The 19,250-nt window shown below is 35.3% G+C and overlaps 1 protein-coding gene across 1 annotated transcript in view; it reads left to right on the forward strand.

The window, feature by feature from the left end:
- LOC149563660 (putative CoA ligase CCL6) overlaps positions 1 to 19,250 on the forward strand; it is a 176,906-nt gene that overhangs the window by 65,505 nt on the left and 92,151 nt on the right. The window contains exons 7-9 of the mRNA XM_089826822.1: positions 8,247 to 8,286; positions 8,379 to 8,473; positions 10,817 to 10,984. Of these exons, the coding sequence (XP_089682948.1) occupies positions 8,247 to 8,286; positions 8,379 to 8,473; positions 10,817 to 10,984 (303 nt within the window). The remainder of the gene's footprint in view (positions 1 to 8,246; positions 8,287 to 8,378; positions 8,474 to 10,816; positions 10,985 to 19,250) is intronic.

Below are 19,250 nucleotides of genomic sequence, written 5' to 3' on the forward strand. Positions count from 1 at the left end.
GGATACTTTCTCAGTGCAACTCAAAACCTCACCACCTGCTACCTTTACTTCGAATTCGGGTATGCTGACTGTCTGCGATCCTCTCTTAGATACCATCCATGTGCTGATGAAATTATGGGATGCTCCTGTATCCAAAAGACAAACAATGCGCTGTCCCCTAACAACACCCTTCACTCTGAAAGAATGACATGTTGGATCACTAGAAAGAGTGGCTATAACAAGAGGTTGCTATGTAGTGGCCTTCTTCTTTTTATCTTTAAGGGGCTGCTCCTCAACTTCTTCCTCTTTGCTGTCCTCAACCTCATTACCTTCCTGTTGCTCTCCTTCATCCTCGGAAAAAACCTCAACATAGTGAATCTTACCTTTACCAAGGCATCTCTGATTGGGAGTCCAAGGTTCCTTGCAGGTGAATCACAATTTCTTCCAAGTTCATTACGTGTCTCAAAATCCAATCTAGGAGAATTTGGTTTTTGCTGGTTTTTGTTCCCTTGGGATGATGTAGACCCTCTGTAGGTTTTCTTCGGAGGTTGTAGTAGTGAAGAAGGTGAATCCAAATCACGGGCTATCTTAATTGCATCATCTAAGGTGTTTGGCTTAAGGACCTTAACCAAACCCCTAAATCTATCCTGTAACCCTTTTGTGAACAACATCACCTTACACTGTTCTGTCATATCCGGTACCATCACCAACATACGCTGGAACTCATCAATGAAATTATCCAATGACCCACTCTATCGTAACTGAGCCAAATCCCTATAATAAACTTCAAAATCTTCCCTGTCAAAACAAGTAATCAGCTTGGAGCTAAAGATCTCATATGAAGTAATGAGGCCATGATCCTGGGTGACTAGACCATGATGCGACCAATCATATGCTGCTCCCTCAAGGTGCACTGTGGCAAATCTGATGGCTTCTGCCTCTGCCATGGGTTTGAGTGTCAAATAGGTATCAAGCTTGTGAACCCAAGCTCTAACAAATGTCTGACTGTTGACATCAAAGGTAGGGAGGTAACTTTTTCATAGCATGTTTAAGGTCCTTGTTTGGTGCTCTCGGTCTCCTATCTTGTTGTTGTCTATGAGTGTCCCTTCTCTGATTTAGGTACTGGACAAAGGTTAGATTTTGTTTAATAGGGTGGGGAAACAAATTCCATTCATCAAACATTGCCATAACATTGTCCGGTAGTAAATTTGGTGTTGCTGGTGGTTTTTCTTCTTCTGCATTAAACACTGGCATTAAAGTCCTGTCAGTGTTACGTGTGGGATCTCTAACAGCTCAAGGAGATCTAGCTACGCTACCATCTCCACTGTGATGGCTCGAAGCTCTTCTATGGGCCGGGGCCAACTGCTGCATAGTACCTGCTAGTTGCTGAAGAGCATTAGCAATGTTGTTTAGTCCATCTCTGATAGCCTGCAATGTTTCCCTTACTTCACGTTCTTGTTCCATCTCATTATGTGCCATTTGAACGTTGTTTTCCTGTGCAATATGAGTAATCTGTTCAACCTGTTCACCTGTTCCAGAAATTAATTCTTCATCCATTGAATAACTGTCTTCAATCTCAATATGTTCTGAAGAATCAACTTGTTCCGGCTATTGATGACCAAATTTATACTGTCTTTTACTCATTCCTTGTTGACATTTTTGGATAAAAAATGGTTTGCAAAAATTTTGTTGTTTCCCATAAGATGGCAGGTCTTGTGGCTTTGATACCGCTGTACTAAACTTCACAAGTTCTGTCTATTGATAAATGAGCTGGTTTTAAGGTATTTCGTCAAACATTTGTCATGGAATCGCAGTCCTTCAATGTGTATGCAAACTGCGAAATACTATACCTCTAGTAATCAAATCAAATGTTATGAAGTAATAAAGGCAATCAGTAATATTCTGAATTTCCACTAAATATGATTAGACAAAACTTAAACTCAGTGTTCATAGCATAACATTTATGACAGTAAGATGATATTTCTCAGTTCGTATTCAGAATACAAACGATAACTATGACAACATTGGCTATTTTCAATAATGCGGAATGAAATAGGCACAAAACCGTGAAGTGGTGAGCAACGGTCGTGAGGTTCAAGATTGTGTTAACCATCGACTCATCTCCCGTCTTTGCATTCTGACCAACAACTATTTGCAATGTCTTTCAACTGGTTCCAACCGTATGGTCTGGTGTATATGTATGGACTCCGGCCTGATTACTGGGAACGCGTCCCACTGTCCCTATAAACCGATGTTATTGGGTGCCGTTAGATATGTCTAAAAATCACTGATACCAGCAACCCGCCCTTTTGACACCATGTATACCACTTGACTACCAATCTCCTGTCGGAAATCTAAGAACTAAAGGCAACCCGACCCCTACAGTGAGTGTGGATGAAGCCGAGAATCTCTACTGATAAATGCCTGGCCTCTATGATTCAAATATAATGTGACCAAGGTTTATTAACTCTAGTCTATAACAGTAGTATGCTGAGCTTAATGAATTGCAGTCAACTTGGCACTCCACGTATCCCCTATTCGCAGGTCTTTAGTTTGAGCAAATCTTCCTTAGCAGACTATCCACTGCTTATACCCATGGAGGAATAAATAATACTATTATTTTTTCATTGTAAAAGAAAATCGAATGTACTTACTTCCAGAGTGTTTGAACTGGGACACCTTGCCGATTTTCTACTTGAATTATCTTTTAACTTCCAAAGAGGAGAATGGGGGACTGTCCAATTTCCTCGGAAACCAAACTCGAGGGATTTCGTCCTTTGAGTTTTTGACTAGTCACATTAAAGCAACCAAAACATGTCAATGTATTGATTTCATAAATTCTCGTGTTCAAATCCCAAGGCTAAGTCTCTTATTTAGAACCTCGGAGTGAGGGAAAAACATTGGAATAAGAGATGTGGGATAAAAAAACAATTTCGTTCTATAGTCACTAAAGTCACTTTATAAAGTAAATGACTTTATAAACATAAAGTAACTTTATCGAAGAACTTTTACTTTAATAAATGATGCACTTAAGATAAATCTCTTGTGTGACTGGTAAGAATCCTGATTGATGATGCCGTTAATCTATCCGGATGTGGAGATAGATTAACCTGGTGCTGTAATACTAGTGCGGAGAAGGGGACATGACATAAGTGTAACTTTGATGGGGCTTCCAAAGAGAACCTTGGCCATTCTGGGGTAGGATTCATAACTAGAGATTCAAAAGGGGATCTCATTGCTTGTGGAGGCAAACTTCTTTTAGATGGTACAAATAATGTCGCGGAAGATGAAGCAACACTCTAGGCAATCAAAGCTTAATAAATTTGGAGCCACAAAACTACATGTTGAAGGTGGTTCATAGATAATCATCAAGGCCATTATAAAGGTCACATGGAGGCATGACACCTCTAGAACTACATCTCCATAATTAATGATGAGTTGGCATTCTTTGAGGATTTTAAGTTATCATACATAAAAGGACAAGGGAACTAGGAGGCTGATACAATGTCCAATTGGGATTTAAACCTTAACTTACTTGAAATTAGTATCTAGAATTTCATTGATGTTAGATGGGAGGAATGATATCAATCTAACATTTATTCCCCTACACATTGAGCTGGCCACCATTCTCCTTCCCATTAATTCGGCATGCCACCAATGGAGTTGAGGTGTTGTCCTTTTCTGAAATACTAAGATGGATGTGAGTCTTTAATTGCATTTCCATTGATAATCACCTCAAGTATTTGAGGTGTGTTCCCTCAAAACTAAAAATCATTGTGAATTTGTTGAGCAAAAGTAACTTGAATTTGCGAACAATGGAAACTGTATTCACTCTCCAATGTCGAAAACAACAAAACTCTTCCATGGTCAGAGTAGGAAAATTTGCTTGGACAAAATGTTCAATTTTTCCCACCATAGGCTTGCAAAGATGGTCGATTAGTTGTTAGGAGAATGTTCTGCCAGGTTGAAAAGCGCCATCGCAAAAACACGTGTTTATTCAATGAGTATGGCATGGGCATTGCAGTTGGGTGAAGGTAAAGACATAGTAAGAATTATGATGGTGAAGTTGGTTTCTCTTGGGGCATTGTTTGGATTAGATGAAATTTTGGAGGCATCCATTCCAAGCCTAGGAATTAATTTGGGTGAGAAGCAAAGTGGCCTTGAAAAAATCCCAAGCATTAAATACACTTCATTTGTCTAGAGGTTTGATGAAAGGTTGAGGCACAAAAGATTCAAGGAGGCAAGGAATGTCTAGTTTTCCATATAATTATTGCTTATGCAACAGATTATTGATGATGACATTGCACAAATGAAGGCCCATGTGGAATGGACTGTGACTGATGGAGTAAATTTGCAAAGCTAAGGTGTGCAAGGGAGGAAACAAACAAGGTTGAGGAAGATTGATCTGAGGCTCAAATCAATGCCATGCTTAGAGTAAGAATTCAAGGCTCCGTCCCTTGTGCTCTTAGATGAATTCTGGGCAATCTTCCTATTCCCTCTGGTGTTCTGGTGTTTGGTCTTGTTGGGTTGATGTCTTTTGTTTTGATGTTCTTCGAAGTTTTTGCAAAAATCGTCAAATAGCTAGTGGTCTGGTTGGCAATTGAGCTGTAAGAATGGTCTATATTTTTTAAGACTACTCTTCGTGGAAGAAGTTTTATTGCCAATTTTGACTGAAGATTACATAGGCTACAGTTTTTACAATTTTCTGGTAGGGTAGGTTGGGAGTCCTATTTTGGTTAATTCTGCCCAATGGCGAATAGCAAGACATTCAGTAAGGAACAAAGATGGTGTAAATGCAGGTCAGAAGATTTCAAGGCAAAACTCTCTTCATTGATAGAGCTGTAACTGTCAAGGTTTTGTAATGGCTGTTATTCTTATGATCTGGTTTTTTGGGGTGTTAAGGCGTCACCGAACACCCTATTTTGTGAACTTGATGATACATTGTAAATATGTGTAATGGCACCGGCAAAACTCATGGAATGAGTCTGTGATGTAGTAAAGTGGTTGATTTTGTGTATGGATTGTTTATTGCTATGACTCCATCGGTTCAAGTCTGAAGCTGGTCTCTAAAAACTCTTCTACTTATGTACCAAGGAAAAAAAAGTTTGCACACAATACTCTTTTAAGAAACTCTCAACCAGAATCTATTTGAGAATTAATTTCAGATTTAATGAAAATATGAACTCCCTAGATTGTAAAATCGCATTACAAAGACGTTTCAAGCATACCCAAAAAAATTGATCGATTTTGATAACTTATTGTACTTTCAACCAAATGGATCCAATGAGCTCCCTCATGGACACCACATCCATAAAGAGGTTCCTTTGTTGAGAAAACTGAAATGCAATGTAATAGGAACCCCAGGCACCACTCCGAAAGCCAAAGAGTTAATGTCAAAACCTAAGTGGAATCTCCAAAGACTCAATGCGATACCCAAGAACAGTATGGCCAGGTACAAGGATAGTATAACCAGCCAAGGAAGATACAAATAACAAACAATTCCTCAAAATTTGCGTACAATTGACCTCCACAAGAGTGATGTGCAATAATCTCCATTAAAACTAAATATGAATCTCCACAAATAAGCTCATTTGTGCTTCCTGAATAAAACCAACAGTTTATCCTCTAGATTGGATCTTTCACCAATGTAAAAGATGTTCCTTGCAAGGGTTTTGTCCTAACAAAGCTTGAGGTGAATCAAGTCTAGCTCCAAAACCATGTAGGGTTTTAAAAATTTTTAGAGATAAACAGCAGAAACAATAAGATCCACATACCAAATGAGCTCTCCATCCCCCATTTTGTTGGCTTATTTAGGGAACTTTGTAGAAACTTACTTTTAAAATCATTTTGTTAACATCTAAGGCTTTTAACTCGAAAAAAGTGATTTAATTTACTTTATATACATTTCCATTACTTAAAGTCACTTTTAAGTGTCTCAACATTTCTTTCCAATGAGTTGTAACACTAGGGTACTGGATGAACTATTTTGGTTAAAATGGCAACCTTAGGGAAATTAGTTACATATAGCTGAATAACACACCCAATTGGTGAAAATGGTGAAAATGCATTAGTATTGAAATTTGACTGCATGACTAGGTGACTTACTAAAAATACTCCAAGAGTCTTGAAGTCCAAACTCAAAACCGTAAATAACATCTAAAAGTGTTATATGACTCCTCTAAACATCCGAGATCATTGGTTTCAGCAAATCTGTAATAACCCCAATAGGTTATAACTCCTTCAAACACCAAAAATCTTTATACTTCAGTTGTTTGACATTTCGTCAATCACTTTGCAAGCAAGCTCTGATACCACTGTAATGGCCCTCCTCAAATCTGCTCTCAAAAAATGCTGATGAAAGCTCAAGGAATTTCATCAAACAATTCACATGCAAGGGACGTATGACTGATATAGTATTTCAGCTGGCTTTAAATGACTCTTTTTCAATTTGCATCAATGAGAATCTTGTAGTAGAAGACTCCAAATGGACTACACAATGGCCTAACATGAGTGTGTTACTAATTTTGACAATATTCAGTGCATATATATGATCTAAGCATGAGAAATGAACACCTACAGCCAACTGGCATTTTTACAAATAGTTGGTGTGCAAACTAGCTAGCTGATAAATAATGATATTGAATTGCTTAAATGACACCAGCAACTATTATCTTCTTAATTTGCAATGAAATCTCTAATGCAATGCTCATGAAATATGGCCAAGACTTTTGGCATTTACATGGATTACAAAATGATAATGCTGGTATAATGCACACTTACAGCTGAAACTTATAACACCCTAAAAAACAATACTAACAAAGGAACCTGGTTGTAGATGGTTGTAATAATTTTCTTCAATGCTACCCTTTTTGCTTTGCTTTTCCAATTTGCTTTTTTGACTGCTTTTTCGGATCCGCTCTTTGAACTGCTTTTACGGATTGCTTTTTTCAGCCTGCTTTTTCGGTTCTGCTTTTTCGTATCTGCTTTTTCGGACTGCTACCATGTTGAATCTCAAGACTATATCTTTTAATGGCGTCAAGATTTCCAGCTTGAAGGGATTTCGTTCTTCAAACTATTGAGACATAATCTCCAGAAAATTTCCCAATTTCTTTGATATTTTCCAAGAATGCATAAAAGAAGCTCTTCCATTTCTTTTATAGTGTTCTCACAAGAGCTCCATCCTTCGTTTTCTCAATGTGGGATAAAACATAACTCCCTGTATGTAACTTATGTCTCCAATGTGTTATAAAATAAAGGGGACTCTTTTAATTTAAATATTTTCCACAAACTATAGTCTATGCATTAATAAAGTTAAATATTTATATTTAACTTTATAAAATAGCTTTATCAATGCATAACAAATCTTATCAATGATAAACAAGTCTTATTGTCGATTTTAAACAATTACCATCGACATACCGTTGCCACTAGATGTCCGCCTATGTCCAAGATGATTTACTATAAATAGTAAGTATGCCCAAAGTTGCCTCAAAACCTTTCAGAAAGACCTGCAATTGAAACTGTCTAGGCCAAATGGCCTCTAAGCCCCTTTAATGTCCTGGTTAGCCTACGGGACCGTATGGAAATAGGCTAACGACAACATCATGCTATGAATGCTAAAAAGGGGACATTACAAAATTAAGCTGACACAAACCCAAAAAATAAATGATAGCTGCATTGTTAGAGAACGTAGAAATGGGTACATTACACATCTGGACACCCCCTAGTTGTCCCATGTAATTTTAAATGTCTAAGGGACATTTTCAAAAAATTAAAAAACTAAGGGTATGGGATGGGGACATTTCCTACCCACCCCTACATCCCAAAATGTCCTGTTTAGGGGGGTCGTTCTTGGTTAAGGGAATGTGTCCCTAGGGAGCATAGATATAGATACAACACCATACAATTTTGAAGTATGTACACACTGCATATGTTCGTCTCCATTATTTTTCAATTTTCAATAAATGTTTCAATTATTTCTTCACTAAGCGATGCCAATGTTATGAAGACATGTGTTTCTGAATTTGAATAATGAGAGGTTTGTTTTCTGCTAGATAATCAACTTTGATTTGCTTGTTTCACATGATGTTAGATATTTTATTGTTTCATGAAATATAAGTTATTATGAATACTATTCAAATGGAAAGTATCTGAGGTGTTGATCAATGTCTGGATGGTTATGCTTATTCTATGTTTGTAACCTATTTTGATTAGATGAAGCATCTGTTGAGTAATTTCTGAGATTCCTTAGAAAATTCTGAATGCAGATTCTCGAATGTTTGCCCAAGTGTACAGAATTCTTAAAGAGTAAGAACAGTTTATTCCTAATACCTCTGCTATTGCATTTAAGTTCTTCCATGGTTTTAATGCAAAGTATGACGTTTAGTGTTCATATGTAGCATTTGTGAGCTTTGCAAATATAAGTGATGGGCAAAGGGAAGTAGCTGAAAGAGCTGGAGTGAATGCATACTCTTGGGCTGAATTCTTATCACTGGTAATGGTTACTATCTCCATACATTTACCATAAAAACTTAATGTAGTATTAGAGTAGTTAATGACTAAGAATACTATAATCACTATATCATTGGTGTTCATCATGGAGGTGCTTTAAGTTTTCCAATGACAGATGGTACTAGCAAACTGCAGTCTGTGTGGGTGAAAGATATTTTGATGTTGTAACTTAAAGCTGCCACTAGTATTTTCAGGAATTTCTTGTTCTTACCAAGCAGATGCAAATCCGTACTTCTTCAGGCCACTATAAGTTTTGTGGTGCAATGTTATGCTCCTCTTGAAACAGGGGGATACAATTGTACGAGAAACAAATTCCTATATTTTGGGGACCACAAATTATGTGTACATGTGTAAGAAAATTAGAAGATCTTTAAAAAAGAAAAAACACTTTATATGTATAGCTAGCCTTTTAAATAACATTAAAAATTCTGAAGAGCTGATGTTTAAATTAAATATATGTTGATGGCAGGGAACAATGAATATGCAACATCGACTGCTGCAAATTAAACTTAAGAATTGAGTGAAACACTGAAAATGAATTTGAATTTGTAAACATGAACACCCGATTGTTACATTACCTGCATTTTTGGTGGTTTGTATCACATTTTTTCTTTTTCTCTTGATCTAAGCACTATGTTCTAATAGTTTAACTATATATTTATGGTCATAATTGACATTATTTTTCTGGGATTGTTCTCCAAAGTTGCTCTTGAAGTGACTCTCTATTATTTTCCATTTGCTAGTCTGATTATCCTTGGGATTTTTTCTTGCATTTGTGCTGGAGTGTTTAATCAAGTTGTGCTTCCTGTAGGTGAGCCCGAGCTTGCTCAAGCTGATTAAAAGCTCCTTTATATAGTTCTTAAGAATTATGAGCTGTACAAAATGCTTTCTGTTTACGGTCATTAATAGATTACTCAATGAAAGTAGATTATGATTTATCTATTCATAAGTTGAATGGATTTTTCTACTCTTTCAAAACCAAAAATTAAATAAGCATTAATTGCAAGGTTGCATGGAAACAGGGGTACTTGGGTATGTCAATTTTTTTTTTAATATTATTCATTTTTTTATAGAAAATCTGAAAATCTGAGTCATGACAATGAGTTTTCAAAACAAAAACAGTGATAGAATTTGCAGATGTAATGTATTATTTGCCGTCTCAGATTTGCAAAATGTTTGTAATAAATTATAATATAATAATAATACTAAATGTTTATAACTTTATACACATAACAAAAAAGTTTTTTTTTTTAAGAATGAACAAGAAGATCATAAATCATATAGCAATTACCAATGACATATTGCAAATGATAAACTCTTGACTCAAACAGTGATAAAGTTTATTGTTAATCAGTATCATCTCAAAGTTTCAAACTGATTACATATAGAATTAAACTTGGTTAACAGCAAGCTGATATGCAAACAAAACACTGAAACAAAAAATCAGAAATCTTAATCAAGGTCCTTAGCTATGATGCTTTCCACCGAGTACCCACTGAGTATCCAGTACTTGGTACATGTACCAGTACCCAGTACATGTCCCAGGGGTATGGGTACAATTACCCATGCAGCTATGATTAATTGTCATCAATGTCTTCTAGCTTTTGGTGATTGTCCTCCAAAATGGACAAGCAGATTTTAAATGCATTCAGTTAGGTGCAAATATTTTCTCAAGTTGCTCCTGTTAATGTCAAGTTGAAGAGCTCAAGTGATAAGGTAATGTGGCTTTTGTAGTGATAAGTGAATATTTGCCACCTCAAAACCATCTCCATTGACTCCCAACTTGCTCATATTTGACATGATTTCGTCCATTTGATATCATGTATATCAAATTAAAGGTAGTGGAGTGTGGTTTGAGCTAGCATAGTTTCATTGCGAGATAGACATCTAGCCTTCGTAATTCCACTTAGAAGACATACCATACAACCATCTTTTCCATTCTTATCCTATTATGATCCACTAGTCATTAACTTATGGCTATTCAATCTTGCGACTAAATTATAAGTAATTACGTATGATGGCTAGATATATGATGCAGTACTCTTTTCCTTATAACATTTGCATTATCAAATAAATATAAAGATGAAACTTAAATTTGAAGAACGTCTACAAATGATATTACCTGACTTGTATTGCAAAAATGTGCAAGGTTGCCTAGACTTGGAACCATGTTAAAGTCATGCTAGTATGACCGCACAACAAATTAATGCATTCAAGCCCTTTATTTTTTGCCAAGATCGTCATAATGACAAATGCACTTTTGTTTTTACAGATGATAATCTTGTCTCAAGTGACTAGTGAAGTTATTTGACATTTTCCTTTGCAGGGAAAGAAGAAAATATATGAACCTTCACGATCCAAGAAGGATGATATTTGCACAATTATGTATACTAGTGGCACAACAGGAGAACCAAAAGGTGTCTTGCTGACAAATGAAAACATAATTGCAGAAATTTCTTCAATTGATCACTTGCTTGGTATTACAGATAAACCGGTAAGTGCACTTAAATTTATTTCTTTCCATGTCTTATTCTGTTATAAAAAGTTAATTATCATACAGCAAAATGACTTAGAGAAAACAGGAACATCGTCATAACTTTTTAATCTCCATTGTTTATGTTTGTGCTACCTTTCCTAATCTAGGAATAGATAGAAGATGAAAATAATATCTCAACATTAGTCTTATTCAATCCTCAGATTTTCTTAGATGTGGCAGTTTGTTTTATTTGCTGCTCCCAAACCTCAATTTTTGTTTGAAATTTACCAAAGTTTATATCACATGAGAAAGCTACTTTAGTGATGCACTGTATCGCACAAATTAAATGTTCCTGGTAGTTAGTTTTCTAGTATGCAACTATAGCACTAAACAGTACTCTAGGAGTCTAGAGTCTAGATACATCAAGAGAAAACAGCTGTTGTCCACAGTCCTCCAATGTCTTCAGAACATACCTATTGAAGAACATACCAATGAATCGATGATGAAAATGAGAAATCTACTTAACCTCTTTCAATATCAAGGGTTAAGGTGTGGAATGAGCACATGGAACAACTATTGGCCAACTTTCCCAACTCTTGACCTGTCTTTACTTGCTGATGCAAGAATTGGGTGATAACTGAGAAAGTAATTTTTTGTGCATGGTGATTTATTAATAGTACCAAGATAGGGTTGTGGAGAATAGCTTGGACAATTGTGTTGATGTTTGGTAGCTTCAGTTGGATAAAACTATGGCTATATCTAATTATATATGAGATATAATTACATATGAGATATAAGTTTATTATGTGAGAGAAATTAATATAATAATAATAATAATATAATATATATATATATATATATATATATATATTATATTAATTATCAAATTAATGAATAAACATGTCCCATGAAGTGACATGTCTCTTCTTATCCTTTTTCTCATTATAAACTAGAGGCCACTGCCATTTGGAACACACATACCAAGTATTATGGCAGTGCTTAGTACATTTGCAGCAATCCTCAGAAGACCAACAAGTTGGATGATATATGTCGATTAGTTTACAATCAAGAATGTGGTCATGAAGGTTTATGGGTAATATTTTTCAATTCCCAAGAGAACAATATATTTGGTCACTACATACAAGAAGTAAAATTGCACAATTAGAAGAAGATTCAAGAAACTTTGAATGGGGAAGGCGATCATAGAATAAGTGTGTAGTGCTTGATAAAAGAAGTTTATCAAGTATGGATTTTTGAATTGTGAAGCAATTGATTTAATCTGTGACTTCAAGCATGAATTTATTGAAAGTTGACTAGACTATCTGAGAGGAGTCGGTACTTTTGAGCTCTAGAGAAAATTGGAACAAAGAGAAAGCATGTCCTAAGGCCCACATAAAAGGATATGACTTGTGCTACATGGATTGATTTAGGTTGGCTAAGAGTGGTGACAATGTATTTGATAATGGTTAGAGAAGACTCTTGAACAAGACTTTCTATTGCAATAGTGGCTTGTATTGTAGTCAAGGATTAGCAAGAAGATAATAGTGTTTGTGTTGCCATCATACCAACACAAAATGTGATTTCAGTGAGATTGGAGTTCTTCCTCATACCAATAGAGGAACTTTGGGGTGACCGGGAATTGTAATCTGGGCAAGTGCATGATTTTTCTTTCAGAACAGGAAAATGCTACACATTAGAAGTATACAAGAGTGGATAAACCTTACTAAAACTAAGGCTTTGGTCTTCAAGACAATATCCAAATTTAACCTAATCTGCAACAGTGAGCCCTTAGGAGGAAAGACATAATTTAAAGAAAATACATTGTCCTTAGCCAAAATATAAGTCTTGAACTTGCCTCTTATCTTACTTCAATTATATCTTTGCAAGCAATATGGATCAACTTCGGTCTTCGACAACCAATGTTTGTTGTCTTCTCAATAGGATATCATAGGAGTCCAAACTGTCATGCTCTGGTTATATTCACTACAAATGGATAGCCCCTTAGTATATCATCTCAAAAATGTTTCACCCAACCTATCCCCTTGAGTGTATCTCCACCTCACTTTGTCTATCCTAATGCTTAGATCCTTAAGTTATTTTAGTTTTAAGGCCATCCAAAATACCCTTACTTCTTTTTTGTTCTTCAAAGAGGTTTTCATTATGTTGCACCCCTGTGAAACTAGTCTTTTGAACAAATTATTAGGTGCCTTGCTGAGGTCATTAGCGATGATCTATGATGTCCCTGATCAGGGGCTAAGTCAGCTGCTCTATTTGGCTAAAGCTTATTTTAATAATTGAATAGTTTTTTTGAAAAATAATAATTGAAATTATAAATAAATGGAATTATTGGTAACTTGTGATACAGTGTGCCTTATGTCAATGTTCTTTATAGCCGACTTGGTTGTGGTTATTCCAGTCACTGACTTTTGAAGGTAAAGTCTATATATGTGTTGTTGGAAGCTTAAAGTTGGAGTAATTCTTTGCATTATACGAATGCAATTGCTACTCAAACGCAAACCTGAAGGCATTCAGCAATGGGACAAAACACCCCCTACATTGGTATCTGGGACGCCCATCTCAGAGTCTCTGTAAGAAGATTTTGTCAGTTTGGAGGTGCTACCAACTAGCAAGGAAGATTTCAGGTTTGGACAGGTTACCAAGGGAGTCAAACTTGGCTACAGTTTGGAGGGCATATCTGGGATGGTGGCATTATAAAGGCACCTTAGTAAGCATATTGATCTGAACGTATTCATAGGCAGTGACTACTGGAAGTTTAAGAATCCCAGTCAAATTTATTTTACTTTTATCTATATATATATATATATATATATATATATATATATATATATATTGTAAGACTGGTTACATGAATGAGAATAGCTGTTTTGCCTTTGAGAGCAAGTAATCTGGAATTATTATTTACTGAATCGATATCATAATCTGGAAATCAGTTTGGTTTGCAAATTGTAGATATTGTTGACATTCACACTATTTCCTATTGGATGTATTTCACAATCCAAGAAGAAGCAAGCTAGAGTCAGGATTTGACCACTAGCAGGGTATGATTGAAAGACCTACATTAGCCATGGTTGGTGATTGATAAGTGGAAAATGCATACAAATTGTTCCTGGCTAGTGATGTTGAAACTATAGCAGCAAAGACCTTATGAAGAAAAGATCAGAAAACCAAAAGATTAAGATTTCCAGCAAAAATGGGATTTAACTGGGGAAATTTATGGATTTTCAAAAAAAGTTAAAAAAGAGAAAAACTTGTTTTACTTTTTATAATCTTAAGGCATTTCAATAGCAAGAGAGGAAACAAAACTGAGAGTGATGGAGCCTTGATTTTAGAGTCTCCATTTATGTATATTTTCAAATAAAGAGGCCATATTATCATATTCAGTGAGAGTCATGTTCTAAAACCCATATTTCTACAGATCCTGAAGGAAAACCCATGTTTATACAGATCCTGAAGGATTAGTACCAAACTTATCTCCGTACAGCAGGAGGATTATAGACAAGGCTTCCTACAAATTGCATTTATCCAGAAATGATTTAACTAGTCAGAATCAACTTCAGTGGAAACCTTTCTTATATAGAACAATAAAGAAGACAAAGCTTGTTGATAATAAATTTTTCTCTTCAAGGGCACCTCCGCTTGCAGAAAATATTGAAGTAGTGAGTGGTGCTGTGAATGATGCTGGTGTTGACCAGGACAGAGTGGGTGCCTTATTGCTCAATCTTGGAAGTTGTCCTCAGTTTTCGATCTCAACAAATGGATTGAGTATTCGTCTTCTACAAAGTCTTTTTTTGGGAGGATGATTATCTTTTAATGTTACAGCATTTGATCATAGCATGATGGTACGAAAGGTAAGGGTATATCCAAGCAGCGGCAAATTTAGTGGAAAAGGAATTACAGAGTTTTGCATGCACAGAAAAGGTGAAGATATTTTTCTGTGCTCATGGAGTGCCGGTTACATATGTTGAAAATGCTGGGAATCCTTGCAAGATACAGATGGAGTTACTATGACTTATGTGGCATGCACAGATAGATGCCAATATCTTTCTTGCTGTGCGTGACAGCCACATGTATGAACAGAGGAAGCAACACAGTTTTCAGGCCTGCTGGGAAGGTCTTCAAGACCAGATGATGGTTTTCAATCACACAAGCAAATTTCTTTGGGGTAGAAACAAATAGAAATCCTCTTCAGGTTAGCAAAGATGTTGATGATTTGATTTACAAGTCAGGACAAAGCAAAGAAAACACAAGCGATAATGATATAAAGAGTGGACCAGATTTTGCAAAACAAATTGTAGTAGAAGCTGCAAATTATTCAGATGATATTGTATCAGAAGAAAAACACTCTAAATTGGAACAATCCTGTGAGCATGCATGGGTCTCCCTACAGTTATGAAATTCCTCAGGATATACTGAGCGATGCTCTAATGGAGATCCTGTACATACGTGTAGTATCCTCCCCTATTTTTTTCCCAAATAAAGAAACTTGCAAGCTACTTTATGATATCAATTAATTTGTTTAATAACTCAACATAGCATTTTTGTCAAACACTTGGCACACATACTACAATATATAAGAAAATCTGAAACTTCTTATTTGCTAATTAAATATTGATTTTTGCCATGTAAATGTGCTCATACAATTGTTTAACATGCAGCGACAAATATCAGTCTCGTATTCAACAACTACAATGCAAAGTATAAAAATTTGACAAAAGAAACCTGGAATTAGTTGTTGTAGTATTTTTTGCAGATGTAGTTGGCAGCCTTCCAAACCCCCAAATCAGCAAGAATAAACAATAAACTAGTTGCAAATATTGTTCACGCACTATAGCAAATTCACTATTCATGCGAACTGTAGCAACCACTATTCACGTGCACTTCAACAAAACACTATTCATCCGCATTACAGCAAAACACTATTCACACGCACTGTAGCAAAACACTATTCATCTGTACTGTAGCAAAACACTAAATGAAACCTAGTGTGTTTGTAAACACCGTTAATCCTCTTGATTGTGTCTTTCAACAGCGAAGAGAATGCTAGCAAAGAGGGATTCCGTCCTCCAAGCCTGATAATTAGATATCAAGCAACATAACATTAATCTTCAACCAAGCATACTAAAAAGAAGCTCTTCCATTTCTTTTATAGTGTTCTCACAAGAGCTCAATCCTTCGTTTTCTTAATGTGGGATAAAACACAACTCCCTTTATGTAACTTATGTCTCCAATGTGTTATAAAATAAAGGGGGCTCTTTTAATTTAAATATTTCCCACAAACTATAGTCTATGCATTAATAAAGTTAAATATTTAAATTTAACTTTATAAAATAGCTTTATCAATGCATGACAAATCTTATCAATGATAAACAAGTCTTCTTGTCGATTTTAAACAATTACCATCGACATACTGCTGCCACTGGATGTCCAACCATGTCCAAGATGACTTACTATAAATAGTAAGTATGCCCAAAGTTGCCTCAAAACCGCTCAGAAAGACCTGCAACTGAAACTATCTAGGCCAAATGGCCTCTAAATCCCTTTAATGTCCTGGTTAGCCTACGGGACCTTGGGGAAATAGGCTAACGACAACATCATGCTATGAATGCTAAGAAGGGGACATTACAATATGACAGAGCCAAACATTGAGAAACATGATAAAAAACGAAAGCTTCTACCAATATGGAGTTGTGTTTGGGAAATTTGTAAAGTTAATATGTTTACTTTACCACAATAGTATAACAACGTATGACTCTGTTTCGAGGCTCTTGGCAAATGTTTTCCCCTGCTCGGAGACATCAAACGATTTGGAAAGAAAGAAAATTATAAACTTATCATACAGCAACCAAGAACCCGTAATTCTAAGCAATCATCGATAACATTTTTGAAGGCCCTATTGTAGATATCAATCTCCAGAAGCCCACTGAGTATGAGTCTCATTAGCCATTACTGGAAATGAAAAACACAGCATTAAAGCAACAAAACAAAGATAGTTGAATCCTTGTGAAGGCAACGATAATGATTAAAGCAACAGTCAGAAGCATCGAACTGGAAAATACAAGTATGTAAAGTTGCGAGAACCTTTCTAAAGACAAAAAACTATGTGCTACTTGTAATCTCCGAGAACAAAAAAGTCTGAAGCGGTTGATGGACAGCAGATTCCCTTTTCTAAAATATGATACAAGTGGAAACTATCCGCGACTATGGCTCCTTTGTCATGGCACGATACACATACAGAACTGGGCAATACTGGCATTCTAGAGGCCAGTTTGAATCGTGGGATGTTGTTTAAAGGGTTCCCAAAGAAGTGTTATTTCTGTACCTGACAGATTTTGTCTTTCGCCAAAACAATTAAGGAAGCAGCATCGGCTTCAAACGCTGTAGCATATTAAGAAGAGTAACATCAGGTTCAGACAGGCCTGTGAAAGGAGACTGAATAGAGAAGTCCTTGGTTTTTCAATAAGAAGGATAATTGTGCAGATTCCCCACTAAGACGAATAAACTCTCTAATTATATTATGTTGTTCGAAGGTTTCAGGGGCTTAATTCATAACGATTAATACAGGAGCCTGTTTAATACAAGGGGAGATATGAATAAAATGTTTTTCATAACCAAAGTTAGCTTACTCAAATTATTAATTTGCGTTTTAAAACAATCTAATTAAAATGAAGAGGTGTGATTTGTATTAAAAGAGGCAGGATATAAATTATGACTTTCAGAAAAGTTATAGCTTTGGAATATGAAGATATAAATAAGAAGTGGAGTAAAAAAGATAGAACAAGCAACACGACATTTTTACTAAAGAAGCAGCCAAGGAGATTTTCAAATTTTGTAAGGAGAGATATGGATATTAAAATTATGACTTTCATATGAATTTATATATATTATTATTTTAATGAAAAATAAAAGATCTTTATTTGTGTTTATTCAAGGCAGAGAGAATAAAATACAATTTTGATTAATAAGGCGATTATTAAATTATTCCCATCAAAGCTTATGCATTAGATTTTTCGTAGCATTCTTTGTTTGATAATCAGGGAATAGTGCGAAATATATAAGTGTTTCTGCATTTTTGTCTAATTGGACTTCCATTGAAGAAGTTAGATTCCTTTTGGACTAACATTGAATTGCATATAAGATTTATCTTCTGCATTTGTATTAGAGGAGTAATTGATGAAATATTAATATATATTGTCTCGTAAAGTTGTACATAATAATCTTTATTGTGGTTAACTCTATTGCCCGAATAAACTAGGCACTGGTCTTTCAAATCATTGAAACGATTATTGGATTCATAGTTGAAGTTAACAATTCATTTTCGTATCTCCTTCTTACAAGCATCAACTCGATTATTATATAAACATTCAATCATACCACAGCATTCATATAATTTAATTTGAATTTTTTAAAAAGATTTTGCCAAACTTATAACTCACAAAGTTACAAAGCATATTGTTTAAACAAGCTTTGGCAATGGAATATCCTTGGAGACTTCTATCCCACTCATATTGTTTTGTGTGAATATTTTTGTCAAAAATACCTCTATAATGTGTTAACACTAGGCATCTAGGCATGGCGTACAAGGTAATTAATATGTTATTATTTAAAAATGACAATGAGATGGAGGATCAAATGGTAATATATAATTGAAAGTTCTTGAAAAACCACTTAATTTTATTATTAAGGTTGAAAGTGATTTTTGGGAAATTATCTGTTTGCCCTTTGAGTTGCCTTTAAAAGTGCCTATTTAAGGAATTGTGTAGAAAAAAGATTAGATTGAATATATTGCATTTTCTATTTTCGCTAAGTGAGAATATAAATTATTATATTTTTTGAGGAGAAAGTCCCTCTTGGAATACCAGTTTTGGAGACAAAAACCTTCCTAGCTAGAAAGAGAGATTTCATCCAAAATATACCTGTTTGCTGAAAATATTGGGTTCTAGGGATGTAGACCTTCAACATCTATGTTACCCCGAGTTTTTGAGACTAGGGGACGGGTTTCTGCATCCCTGATTTATCAAGCCAATTAGGGGACAGTTATATAAAATAAAAGGGGAATTTTAAAAATTCATATGAAAACATAGATGAAACATGTTCATAAATGTTATAGATCCTTAGCATATAACTTTTGTGTTCAATTGATACATTAAATGAAAATTTCAAACATTATAACTTAATTCAAAGTGCTTTTAGAATTAATTGTCAATATGCATGTGATATCAAAAGATAACACACAACTACAAGTTATGCACTTATAACAATATGC

The sequence above is a fragment of the Cupressus sempervirens genome, chromosome 4 (assembly GCF_028749045.1).
Source record: "Cupressus sempervirens isolate cs-2001-9-10 chromosome 4, ASM2874904v1, whole genome shotgun sequence".
NCBI classification, from domain to species: domain Eukaryota; kingdom Viridiplantae; phylum Streptophyta; class Pinopsida; order Cupressales; family Cupressaceae; genus Cupressus; species Cupressus sempervirens.